Below are 11,772 nucleotides of genomic sequence, written 5' to 3'. Positions count from 1 at the left end.
GTTAATCAAAGATCTGAATTAAATGCATCTTCAGGAAAAGGCTTGCCATGGAAAATTTTAGCTGCAAACAGAAGTGTTTCAAGGAGGAGCTGAGCCCAGGTATGATGTTATCCTGTCAGTGACTTCCTCAGCCTGCAAAACACTGGTGCGCAGGTAACCTCAGCTCACCTACTTCCCAGGAACAGCCCCCCCCGACCAGGACTGGAACCCTGGATAAAGCTTTCAGCCCAAGATCTCCTTCAGCACTTCTGTCACTTGTATTGCCCCTTCAAGCACAAACCCAGCAATATGTCCCGGAGCCCCCAGGGCACTGCAGCAGGCAGTGAAGAACCGACGTGGTGTCTCCCACCCCACTGCAGGACCAGAACTAATTCCTGCTTTGGAATCAGTACCTGGGTAAACCAGCAAAGGAAACAAGCTGTCCAAACCATATTTTTAAATGGCCAATGATGGCACAGCTCCTTCAGCACTCAGTTAACTCTGCCAAGATTTAACTATTAATGTATATGCTTTATTTCCAGTTTATATTTCGCCTGCTTCAGCTTACAGTCATTAGATTGAGATGTGGTTTTGCCTGCTAGATCTAAGAGCTTTCTGTTACCGGCTTGGTTCTTCACATTACGGACTGCATGCAGATATGTGAGTCAACTGCCCCTTGCTCTCCTCTCCACAGCCCCGCACACGCAGCACCTCTCCAGCCTTGCATGCCGAGGCAGCGCCTGTGGCTCTTGGCATTGCCCAGCACCGTGAGCACCTCGGCTCCCGCAGCCGCTGAGGGGCCGCAGCTCCTGCGAAATGTGTCTGCCACTAGCTCAGCAATCCTGTTTACTTCTTAGTCCCAGCATCCAGAACTTCTGTGGTGGTCCTCCCACCAATCTGTGTGGGCATGAATTTGTCATTACTTTCTAATCATTCATTTCTTTGTTTTCATACACATGGTAGGTAAAAGTACTGCTATCTGCTCTGACATGGCTGCCTCTCAGCTGCAGGAGGAATTCACCATCCCCTGTGCTTCTTTGCATGCTCCAGGAGTTTGCTCATATTAAACTGATACCATCTGGTTTTGCTCTAAACTGCTTTTTCCTTTCCATTTCCTCAGTCACGGTATACTGGGAGCTGGTACAGCGACCATGCAGTCCAGGAAACCACAAGGAGAGAGGGAGTCAGTGTTTGGGATGGGGTGGAGAAAAGCATCTGCACGAATTGTGGTGGGAAGGCAGCCACTCAAAAAGATTCTTCCAGGGGAAATTCTACACTGGCAAAAAAAATGCATTCCCACAGTGGGCATGCCCCAAACTGGTGCGAGTAGATGTATTGGTCAAAACCAGACAGAATTCGGGGGAGAAGGGGGAGGTGATACTATTAGCATAGGCAGTAAATTCTGAAATCTAACTGAATTAACATAATAGCAATGGCATAAAGGCAGCATTCCCTCCATTCTGTGGCGGGTACAGTAAAGAAGGGGCTGCAAGAGAAAGGCGGGTTAAAATGCAGGAGAGTTCTAGGCTATTAAATATTTTGCATACTTGGACAGGCCTCCTTATAAAATACCGCCTGAAACCACCAGGTGTATTTTGGAGCTGGACCTCAGGACATGGGCAGTGGACATGTCTAGACATAGTGTGATAAAACAACAAAGAAAATAATGATTTGAAGTCCTCCCTGTCCAGGAGATTTTCCTGCTTTCCAAAGTGCAAAGGCATGGCCATTGCTTTCTAAACACTGGCCACTTACGATGGCTGCCAGGAAAGCACATCCAACCCCACATCTGTTGGCTGTTTGAGAAGCCAGCCATCCGGCAGCGCCACACAGAGCCCCTCAGCCTGCAGACCAGGTCCATGGGCTCCCCAGGGTGCCGGGGCTGTACGGAGGGAAGGGACGGCATTTGCACTTGGGCCACATTCCCAGGTCACTCCGGATCTGTTCCTGTTACGCAGAGGATCGCAGGCAGGACACTCCGACCTGTATGTTTATTTAACTGTCTGTGCAGATGTTTGCAAACTGCCCTCTTGTGTGTACCACGGCTGACTCCGCCTGTGGTCATGGCTGGATGTTCAGCTGCTCAAATGGCTGTCAGTGTGTTCAGCACACTACTGGGATGTGCAAATGCCATGCCTGCCGCTGCAACTATATTAACTGCACAAGGCTTTTATGCTCTCACATAGAAACAAGCAAGACCTTATCTGTGCCTTGACTTTCCTGTGCAAAATGGGGATAATAACACTTGCTCATTTTGCAGAAGGGCTATGCAGTTCAGCTCATGAATATAAAGCAATTTGAGATCCTCTGATGGAAGGCGCTAGAGATGGACAAAGGGGTACTAATGCCACAAAGCTAAGTCCAAAGCACTGGTCTCACCCAGCTGTACTGTGTTTGCTAATCCAAGTGTGTAATCAGCACATCCATAGGTGACATGTTGGTTCAGGCTGTGTAATACACAGCAACTTCAAAGCAGGCTCTCAGCATGAGCTCATGCCGCTGGAGTGGGGCAGTCGGTGCCTGAGCACACTGCTGCAGGACTGGCATTGTGCAGATGGAAGTGGAAAACTGCCTGGTGGCAGGAGTGTGAGATGGGTGTATATCTAAACACAGTGCTGGTGTCACTCCCCAAACAGAAAACATCTCAACCTCCCTCCTCCTGCCCCCACCTCTGCCTGCCAGCTCCTCTGAATGAAGTCTCAGCTTTGTTTTACTGATTTCCATTTTGTATCCTAAAATATTCACTCCAAGTTCCGCTTGACAGACGTCCCTAATCTAATCTCCACGTCTGCTTTCTAATTTTTGCAGTCAGGATAAAACAAATCGGCTGGCGTTAATTGCCTGTGCAGCGGCCTGGAGCTTTGAGCCGTGATTTACGAGCTCAGAGCAGGCGCTCTGCAACACATTTTTCTTAATTTATTTTTAATGAGTCTCTCAATTAATTTTCTTGGAAACATCTTAATGATGTTGGAGGCGGGTGTTAATGAGGTTTGCACCAGCGCCTCATTTTGCATATTTTAACGTACTGAATGGCATCACAAGCAAGCTCCTAGTCCTAAAAATGAAAAAGGCTTAAAGCTGGGAGGAGACAACATCCTCAGTACTGCTACCTCAGCTTAGATGTTCGGGCTGTATGGGGCTGTTTGTGATGTTCAGTGTTGGGCAGCTGAAGTTGGCCAAACCCACAGAGATGGGACGACCCCAGCAGCATGGGAGGGCTGAGGGGCAGTGCCGGGGCACAGGCCCATGACCAGGACACTTCTTAACGGACAGGATCAAAGCCAGGACTCGGCACCTGGGCATGCTGTGGTTTTCCCTCGAGCCCTCTGTGCCGGTGTCCCCCATGACATTCCCCCGCTGAACCCCTGGGGCAGGAGCACCCCAGGGCACAGGGCTGGGCTGTGCAGAGCAGCAGCCATGGGGCACTGTGGGGCATCCACGCCAGCTTGCAGGGTCTCTGGTAATTGCTGGTGCATGTGCCGGCGAGAGGCAGCAGCTGGATCGCCTTTGTTTTCTCACAGCATGTCAGTCTTCATTAAACCAGAGAGGAATGAAAATGGATTCACTTTTGTCCCAGCCAGAACGTGGCAGCTGTTTAATTTCAATTAACGTGGCACTGAAAAGAATAACATTACGGCAGTAATTAAAGTGAGACGGCTCCCACCCCCAGCGCCGCCCGGTGCGAGGTGCCGGCTCACCCAATAGGGTCCAGCTTGGCCCCACGCTCTCCCAGCAGCAGGCAAGCAAGAGCAGGCAGATGTGGGTCAGGTTTGTGGGGCTGCCCCCCAGGTTTGCCAGGACAGAGCTGGAACAGGGTTGTGCCCTTGCCATGCTATGCCCGCCTGCAGCAGCCAGCCACAGGGCAGCAGGATCGGCGGCACGACCTCTGGAGGTGAGGGCAGCGTGGCATGGCGTGGCACAGCACAGCACACATGGCATGGCAGCTTGGACCATCACAGTGCTTGTGTGCAGCAGCTGGCTCGCAGTGGGCACAGGCTGGCGACGCAGCCAGGGCTGCTGCTGGCAGTAGCCAGGGAGGACGTGGCAAAGGCCCAACGTACATATGTGGAGGCTGCAAGTGGGCCGTGGTGCCAGAGGCAGCAGATCTGGGTGCACACCGCTGCAGGACATCAGTGCTGTGCCAAGCTGCGCTGCTGTGTGCCAGGCAGAGCTGTGCTGCACTGGGCAGAGCGGCACGGGCTCCTCCAGGCTCCACTGCCACCATGGGGCTGGTTCTGGCCTGTGGTGCCATGAGCAGGGTGCAGCCAGGGGAGGGCAGCCCACTCTAATTAAAGCAGCAATAGCACAGTGATGGAGCACCAAGGAAGGAGAACATACGTGTAGGTTCTGTGCTCTGGCCGCCACTGCCTGAACAAGATTAAAATCTGCTGGGAGATTCTGTTCCCTTGCACTGGCAGAAACTAGAGCTGAACTCAGCTGCATTCTGCACGCAGCTGGCAGCAGTGGGGGTTAAGTGGCCCTGCTCACGCCACCATCGGTTCTGCGCCCACTCCCACTGCCTGTGGCTGCAACCCGCTGGCGGAGCAGGTCGTCATGGCAACCGACGATTCCTCTTATGGTACATCTGAGTTCACCTTCTGGGCCCAGCTCGGCCTTGGAAATTTCCAGCTAAAGTACTTGCTCGTGAAGCAGCACTGAGTATCAGCAAGGGGGGGGGGTCACAGGGAGCCCCGTGGCACAGGCAGCCAGGGCCAGTGGCAAGTTTGTGCCCCGGGCATCGCCTCACAGCTGCACCGGGGCACCTGGGCAGGAAGGGTCGACCCAGCCGCTCACTCGCTCTCAGCCCTTTGCCAGAGCACTTCCCATCCCCTTGCCCCTGCTGCAGCCCTCGACTGATCAATCCCACGATATTTGATGTGCTCAGGCACCACAGGCCCATTTCACCAGCCCTCGATTTCACTCCCACCCACACCAGCACCCGCAGTTTGCCTCTGTGGACTGCTTTTCATACAGCTGTGCAGCCACGCACTTACCCGCCCTGCACTAGCACTGCCCCTCTTGCTGCCTGGGCACTGTCAATACGTGGTCCTTCGGCAGCTTGATGAATTAATACCCATGCATCCCACTGCCACAGGGAGACCTGTGGGCACACCGTTTGGGACAGGTCTCCTGCGCCCAGGAAACTGGTCAGAGGTCGCTGCGTGCCCAGAGCCGACACCGACTCCTGCTGCCAGCATCGGTCCCCCCCCCAGTGACAGCCGCCCACCTCTCCCCAGCAGGCTGGCGTTAAACGCGTGCCAGTGGATTTGGTTTACTGTCGGCTCCCACAGCAGCGGCTGGGCTCGAAGCCAGGCCCAGTTCCACCCCCAGGACTTCTCCCCACCCACAGGAGTTGTGCTTGTCCCAAGCCCCGAGCAGCCACTGGGGTGTGCTCAGCCTCCCTCGGGGCCCATGGGCTGGGTCCACACTGTGGCATGCTGCTGCGGTGGGCTCGCTGGCCCCAGACCATTTGTGCTGTGCAGAGCAGAGGGGCCCCCACCGCAGCCACCTGCCCCCAGCTGTGGCCACCGTACTGCCAGGGCTGCCCAGGGCCCGCTGTGTTCAGTTACCACAGCACACGCAGGCAGAAGGCTCGGTGGTGGGTTTTTTTCCAACTATTGATCTGGTGCTTTGAGAGGGGAAAAAAAAATCTCCTTGGCTGTCTAAACACTATTGATCTGTGCCGGGAAGCTGCACAGACAGGGAAGGGCGTGGAGAAATTGAAATTTCATTTCCGACAACTTGTTCCTGTTATTTTTACTCTTCTGGACTGTGAGAAACACAGAGCAGCAGCCTCGGTCGATACCTCCTCCAGCAGCTGGACGCAGTTCCGCGGGGCAGCTCAGGGAGTCGCAGGCAGGCCTGGCAGGCAGGGGAAGGCTGCCCCAGGGGCACAGCACCAAGCATGGCGCTGCTGCTGGCCCTGTGGCCACGGGCTGCAACGTTCCCTGGGGCCAACAATGGGTCTGGAGCATGGCACAAGGGTGGCACAGAGACAAGAGGGCGCAAGGACAACATGAGGCTGGTGAGGACAGCACAAGGGTGCTGCAAGGCTCAGCACATGCGCCAGTACTGAGCACACGAGCACCAGGAGGCGTTCCCTGGTGGACACCTGAGCAGAGTCTGGGGTCACCAGGTTCTGGTTCCGGGCATTGTCCCAAGAACTGGCCAGGGCTGGGCTGCACCAGGGCAGAGCGTCATGACATGCCAGGGACAGAGCACGGCTGAGGGGGAGCATGGCGCGCAAAGTCTGCGGTGAGGGCTGGGGGCACTGGGGGGGGCCCTGCTCCCCGGAGAGGGGCCTGCTGCTGCCAGAGGGGGGCCGGAGGCCCTCGCATGGCTCCAACCTGTCAGAAGTGCCGTGCCTTCACAGGAGCCCCCTGCTCAGCATCTCCCGCTGGCACCAGGCGCTCCTGAGATGGGGAGCGCCAATGCCAGGCGGTGATGGTGGGGCTGCACAGGCAGGGCTGGGTGGCGTCCCTGGCTGCCCCTCCCTGGGGCCATGGGTTGTTCAGAGCCAGGGGGAAAGGCCCGCCTGGTGTTCTGGCCCTCCAGCAGTGAGTGACCAAAACATGGCACATCCAGGGAGGTTCCTGCACCCCTGGGACAGCCTGAGCAGCCCTGGGGAGGGCTGCCAGGAGCAGAGGCGGTGATGGCAGAGCTGAGCAGCTCCACGCAGCAGCGTCAGCAGGAGATGGAGAGCTGCCAGTCCCAGGTGAGTGGTGCAGGGCCCCGCGCCCACCCAAGGCACGAGGTGCACAGCGCAGGCTGGTGGCTGGGCAGTGCAGGAGGCCCTGGCCAGCCCTTGCCCCTGCCAGCAGAGAGCACATCCACAGGGGCCGGGGACAGCACAAGGGCTTAGGGCAGGCATCCAGGCCTGGTGCAGCTGCTCCGGTCCTGGTGCCTCCATTTCCCACAGCAGCCACAGGTCACACCGGCATCACTGCAGCGATGGTAGGATGCTCAGGGGTTTGAGAGCCCATTGGGGGCTGCCTGAACACACACAGGTTGTTGTCGCTTGGGAGGGGAGGAGGTCTGCACCCACCAGTCGTTAATACAGTCCCTTGCTGCTCTCTGACCAAAACCTGGGCTGCCCGTACCATCATTCAAACCCAGTGCCTGGCAGGAGCTGCAGAAAGGGCTGGCTACTGGGTACCAGCCACAGCAGTGAGACAGACAGCTGCTGCTTGTGCTGTGTCCTAGGGCCAGAGGCAAGCAGAGGTGCCAGAGCCCCAGCAAAGAGAGCCCCAGGCATGCCAGGCCACAGAGCAGCAGGAGCTGGAGCCAGCACACGTGCTGGCCTCCTTACAGGCGCTGCAGCTGGACCTGGACTTCTGCAGGGGCAGGAACTGCAAGCGGCTGGTCCAGCTACAGCAGCAAGAGTGCGTGGTGGAGCAGAAACACCAGGACTTGGTCTTTCTGATGCAGCACTACCAGGAGGTGATAGGCAAGGTACCACCACTGGATGCAGCAGCCATGGGCCAGGCTGTACAAGTCCCCTGCCCTTGGCCACATGTTCCCTGCAGCCAGCTCCACCCAGCTGAGGCACCATCCCTGCCCAACAGCCTTGCCTGTGCAAACAGGCAGCGATCAGCCCACCCAGCCCCAAAACAAGGCAGGCATAGCTGCTGCGACCCAGTGCACCCAGCTGAGCAGAGCTGGGGGCCTGCAGTCCACAGTGGTCCCACTGACATCCGTGTATTGGTGGCTCCAGCCATCCTAGAGTTAGTGGCACCTTGCAGCCCACAGCCTGAGAGACATGGAGCTGGACTCACTGCCCTCCTCACAGGCCCACACCCCGCTACAGGTCAGGGACTACAGGGATGCCTTCCCTGGGGCCACTGAGTGTCCATCAGACACCACTGCCGCAGGAAGGGCGCCAGGGGGCTGCATGAATGACCCAAGGGCCAGGAGCCTGCAGCCATCCTGCCTCACTCCTGGGTCCAGCCACATCCCTGTGCCAAAGGTGCTCCCCAGGAGCCCATTGCCCCCAGGCTGCCCCAAACCAACTGCCTCTCCAGCCCCAGCCCCAGCCCCTCTACAGCCAAAGCACAGGTGGCCTGGAGGGGTCCCACACCTGGCAAGGTGCCCGCACCCCAGTGCTGCACCTCTCCACAGGGCCAGAAGGATGAGGCCGTGCAGACAGAGGTCACCTATGCAGGCTGCCGTGACAATGCTGACACCAGCCATGGACTTCCAAAAGAGCACGTGGAGCTGCTCAAGCAGGTCTGTGCTGGGGGCCCAGCACCCGCAGCACCAGCACCTGAGGCTGGCTGGGAGCCGGCAGACAGCAGCTGGCCGTGCTGCTCGTGCAGGTGGTGGTGGAGGCAGAGGCAAAGCACTGCAGGCAGAGCAGGACAGCTGAGATGCTCCGGTGCCGGGCACAGGACACGCTGCGGGCTGAGCAGAGCACTGCCAAGGAAGGTGGGGTGGGTGAGGAGAGGGACAACCAGGGCTGGGACATGCGAGGGCTGCAGCCTGTGGCCTGCACCCCAGGGGAGCCTGCTCTGGCTAACTATCGGGCAGCCCAGGGCTTGCCACTGGTGGCAGAGAGCAGCAGCAAGGAGGCACCAGGTACCCAAAAGGGTCAGCATACGTGCCGCTGGAGGATGAGGCAGCACAGCAGGAAGACAGGAGGCAGCAGGCAGTGCATGCCTCCCCAGCAGTATCTGCACGTCCGCAGCGGCACTTAGTCCATCCTGGGACAATGGTAGGGAAAGGCTGAGAGCCTATGGGCACCACAGGCTCCCTGTGCATTTGGAACATCACTGGTTGCAGGGTTACAGGGCAACTTGGGAAAGGTGAAGAAGCAGCGCCCATAGTACACAGGGTCTTCAAGTTGGGGAGAAGCATCCCAGGGGGGCACAGGAACCCTGTGGAGAGCAAACATCCCAAAACCACACTGCAGGGCTGTGCCCTGCTCTGCTTCTGCTGGAAGCTCAGGGAGGGGGGCAGGGGTGGCAATGTCAGCCTGCCCCCCTGTCCCGAGCAGCGCAGGCAGCAGCACAGCAGCCACCAGCCTGGAGTCAGCAGCAGTGTGCGGAGGAGCAGTCGTGCCCGAGCCCAGGGAAGGGCACGCAGCGCGAGGCTGGCCGTAGGGCAGAGCAGGAGCTGCAGGCACTGCAGGAGCAAGCAGCCAGCAGCGAGGCAGAGCTGACACAGAGCAGGTACGCAGGCCTCGTGGCTGGCTGCCCCCGGCACAGCCACAGCCCTGCCCCTGCCCTTTCCTTGGAGGGAGGGGGCCCTGGGGCTGCCACAGCTGGGGCTGTGCCCTTGCCTGCAGGGCACTGGCAGCGTGGCTTCAGACACAGCTGAGCCAGTGGCAGTGGAAACAGCAGGTGACCCTTGAGCTGGCAACGCAACACATGCATGCCACGGCCCGTGCCAAAGAGAAATTGCAGAAGAGCCAGGAGCAGCTCCACGCCCTAAGGGAGCAGGTAGGCAGCAGGCAAAACCTGCAACAGTGTCCCTTGATCAGCCTGGCCCCACAGGCAACCCGGTACATGTCCAGTGCCAGACACAAGCTACCGTGCTGTGGGAACTGGAGGAAGCACTATGCTGTCAGCAGGAGGGGAAAGAAAGGCTCCACGAAGAGCTGCTTCAGGCAAAGGACTGGACAAGCAGCCTTCTAGAAAGAGAACAGAGCCCTGCAACGAAGCCTGTGCAGCAGGGAGCTGGGGTCAGCAGGGGGAGGGAAGACACAGCATACAGCACCCACTAATGCTGTGCCTTCACTGCAGCTGAGGGTGCGGGAAGATCAGAGCCAGGGCCTGCAGCATGGCCTGGCTCAGCTGCAGGAAGAGCTGGGAGCCACCCGGGCCCGGGAGCAGCGAAGCCTGCAGCAGCTTAGCGGGGCCAAGGAGACCATCCGAGACCTGCAGCAGGTAGTGGCCTCCAGCAGAAAGCACAAGGCAGAGCTGCTGCAACAGGTAAGGGCACAAAAAGCACAGCCCCAGGACACAGCCAGCCACCACGCAGCCCGCAGTGCCTGAGCTGCAAAGGGACAGAGCTGCAGAGAGCACTTTCCTGCTCCTGAGCAGGACTAGCCCTGGGGAGCAGCCCAAGCTTGGCCAGCCACACTCCCAGCCCCACCACTTCGCCTGCAGGTACAGGATGTGGCAACCCTACAGGCAGAGCTGGCCCAAGCCCAGCAAAAGAAAGCCAAGCAAGAGGAAAAGATTGCAGCCTATAAGGAACAGATGCAGCAGCTCCACTTGGAACTGAGGAAGCTTCAGGAGGCCCAGGAGCAGAGCAAGCAGAAGGTAAGCATGCCCTAAGCCTTCCACCTGGCATCTGCGCTCATCCTGCATGTCTCTCACTGCCCCCCTCTGCCTCCCACAGGCCCACTGCCTGCAGCAGAGGCTGCAGGAGCTGAGCAGCCAAGCCCAGCGCTGGCAGCAGTTGCACCAGGACAGTCAGCAAGCTCTGGCTCTGCGGGAAGAGGAGCTGGTTGTTTGCAAGGTGGAGCTGGCTTTCCTCAAGGAAGAGCTCAGCAAGGCCATGGAGCAGGTGCAGGACAGGAACATGCAGCACCACAGCTCGAGGACAGGAGGAGTGCAGGCTGAGCCCCTGACACCAGAGGACAAACCCTGGCCCACAGGCACGGCAGAGGTGGAGAGGACATGCCAGGGGACAGCTCACTGCAGAGCCCAGGCCAACACGGGAGGAGACTGTGGCTCTGTAAGCAGCAGCAGGGCTGAACATCATGTTCTGAAGTAGCCGTCTTTGTTCGGTTGCCAGAAATAAGCCCTCAGCATGAAACTAACACCTCATGACAGTTTGTAGCCAGTAGTGCTGGAGCAATGTTTTTTCTCTGATCCAGACAGCTCTCCCAAAACACAGGCAACTACTCCAGACCTGTGGCTCAGTCCTGAAGGCTGCTGCCCCAGCACAGCCTTGTTCCTGCACCTTCCTTCTGCCCTAGGCACATACAGGCTGAGGAAAGCAGTCATGTGGGGTCACCCACAGCACAGGGTATTGTTTTTTTCAGGTAGTAACCCTGCACACTTCCCACACCCTGGGATGGTCGAACAGCAGCAGGCCGCACCAGGAGAGGGAGCTGGTGCTGGTCAACATCAGCCAGTGTGCGAAAGAACAGATGTGAGTAAGAAGCCCTAGCCAAGTAGAGAGGGGCAGGTACCTGTCTTCTCCTCACACCAGCTCACTCGGCTTACACCTCATTTTCAGGCAGTCAAGTGAGAAACGAGGGCACAAGACCCAGCAGCAAATCAACCACGTTGCAGAGCTGACAGGCAACAAGGAGTAAGTGATGAACACAGGGACTGGGTCTGAGCAGTTAATGCTGCCCACAGGGGTTTATAGGACAAATGAACAACTACTGCCTCACCTCATCTCCCCCGCCTTTCTTTCTTCCAGGCATCTTCAGGACACACTGGGCAGCTTGCAGGTAGAAAACAAGTACCTCAGGGTCAGAACACATGAGCAGCACCACAAGGGTGAGCAGATGAAGGTGAGCAAAATTCCCGACACAGCCTGGCCCAGAACAGTGCTGAGCCGACCCTCCCTTGTGTACAGGGACAGCTGGGCATCAGTTGCTTGCCCAGAGCACAGGTCACGGACAAACTGCCTTTGCAGTATTCCAGGCCAGGTCTGGGCCAAGCACAGGCTGTCTTTGCCCTCTAAGCCAGTGTAATTCCATGCCTTGTCCCAGGCTGTACAGGGCAGCAACTTGACTGCACGAGCCATGCACAACTCTGCAGGGCTGCCTCTACCCAGAGCTCAGCTCCAGGACGAGAAGTGACGCAAAACAAAAAAAAAAAAAAAAGGGTTAAA

The 11,772-nt window shown here is 57.9% G+C and overlaps 1 protein-coding gene across 2 annotated transcripts; it reads left to right on the top strand.

Annotated features, from left to right (window-relative positions):
* The first annotated feature begins 5,722 nt into the window (after positions 1–5,722).
* Positions 5,723–11,740, top strand: PMFBP1 (polyamine modulated factor 1 binding protein 1). Of its 2 annotated transcripts, XM_040571684.1 has the most exons (14): positions 5,723–6,234; positions 6,565–6,694; positions 7,183–7,431; positions 8,098–8,205; positions 8,295–8,403; positions 8,972–9,146; positions 9,263–9,416; positions 9,720–9,908; positions 10,086–10,241; positions 10,321–10,659; positions 10,970–11,079; positions 11,167–11,241; positions 11,356–11,449; positions 11,651–11,740. In XM_040571684.1, the coding sequence occupies exons 1-14, from the start codon at positions 6,179–6,181 to the stop codon at positions 11,738–11,740; spliced, it is 2,034 nt and encodes a 677-aa protein (XP_040427618.1). In that variant the 5' UTR covers positions 5,723–6,178. The 2 variants fall into 2 exon arrangements, with proteins under 2 accessions (XP_040427618.1, XP_040427617.1); XM_040571683.1 differs by lacking the exon at positions 11,651–11,740 and having other exon boundaries at positions 11,356–11,635.
* Positions 11,741–11,772: the final 32 nt, after the last annotated feature.

Source organism: Cygnus olor, chromosome 12 (assembly GCF_009769625.2).
Source record: "Cygnus olor isolate bCygOlo1 chromosome 12, bCygOlo1.pri.v2, whole genome shotgun sequence".
Lineage (NCBI taxonomy): Eukaryota > Metazoa > Chordata > Aves > Anseriformes > Anatidae > Cygnus > Cygnus olor.
The sequence above is the reverse complement of the archived record's forward strand: the minus strand, read 5'-3'. Positions and strand labels throughout refer to the sequence as shown.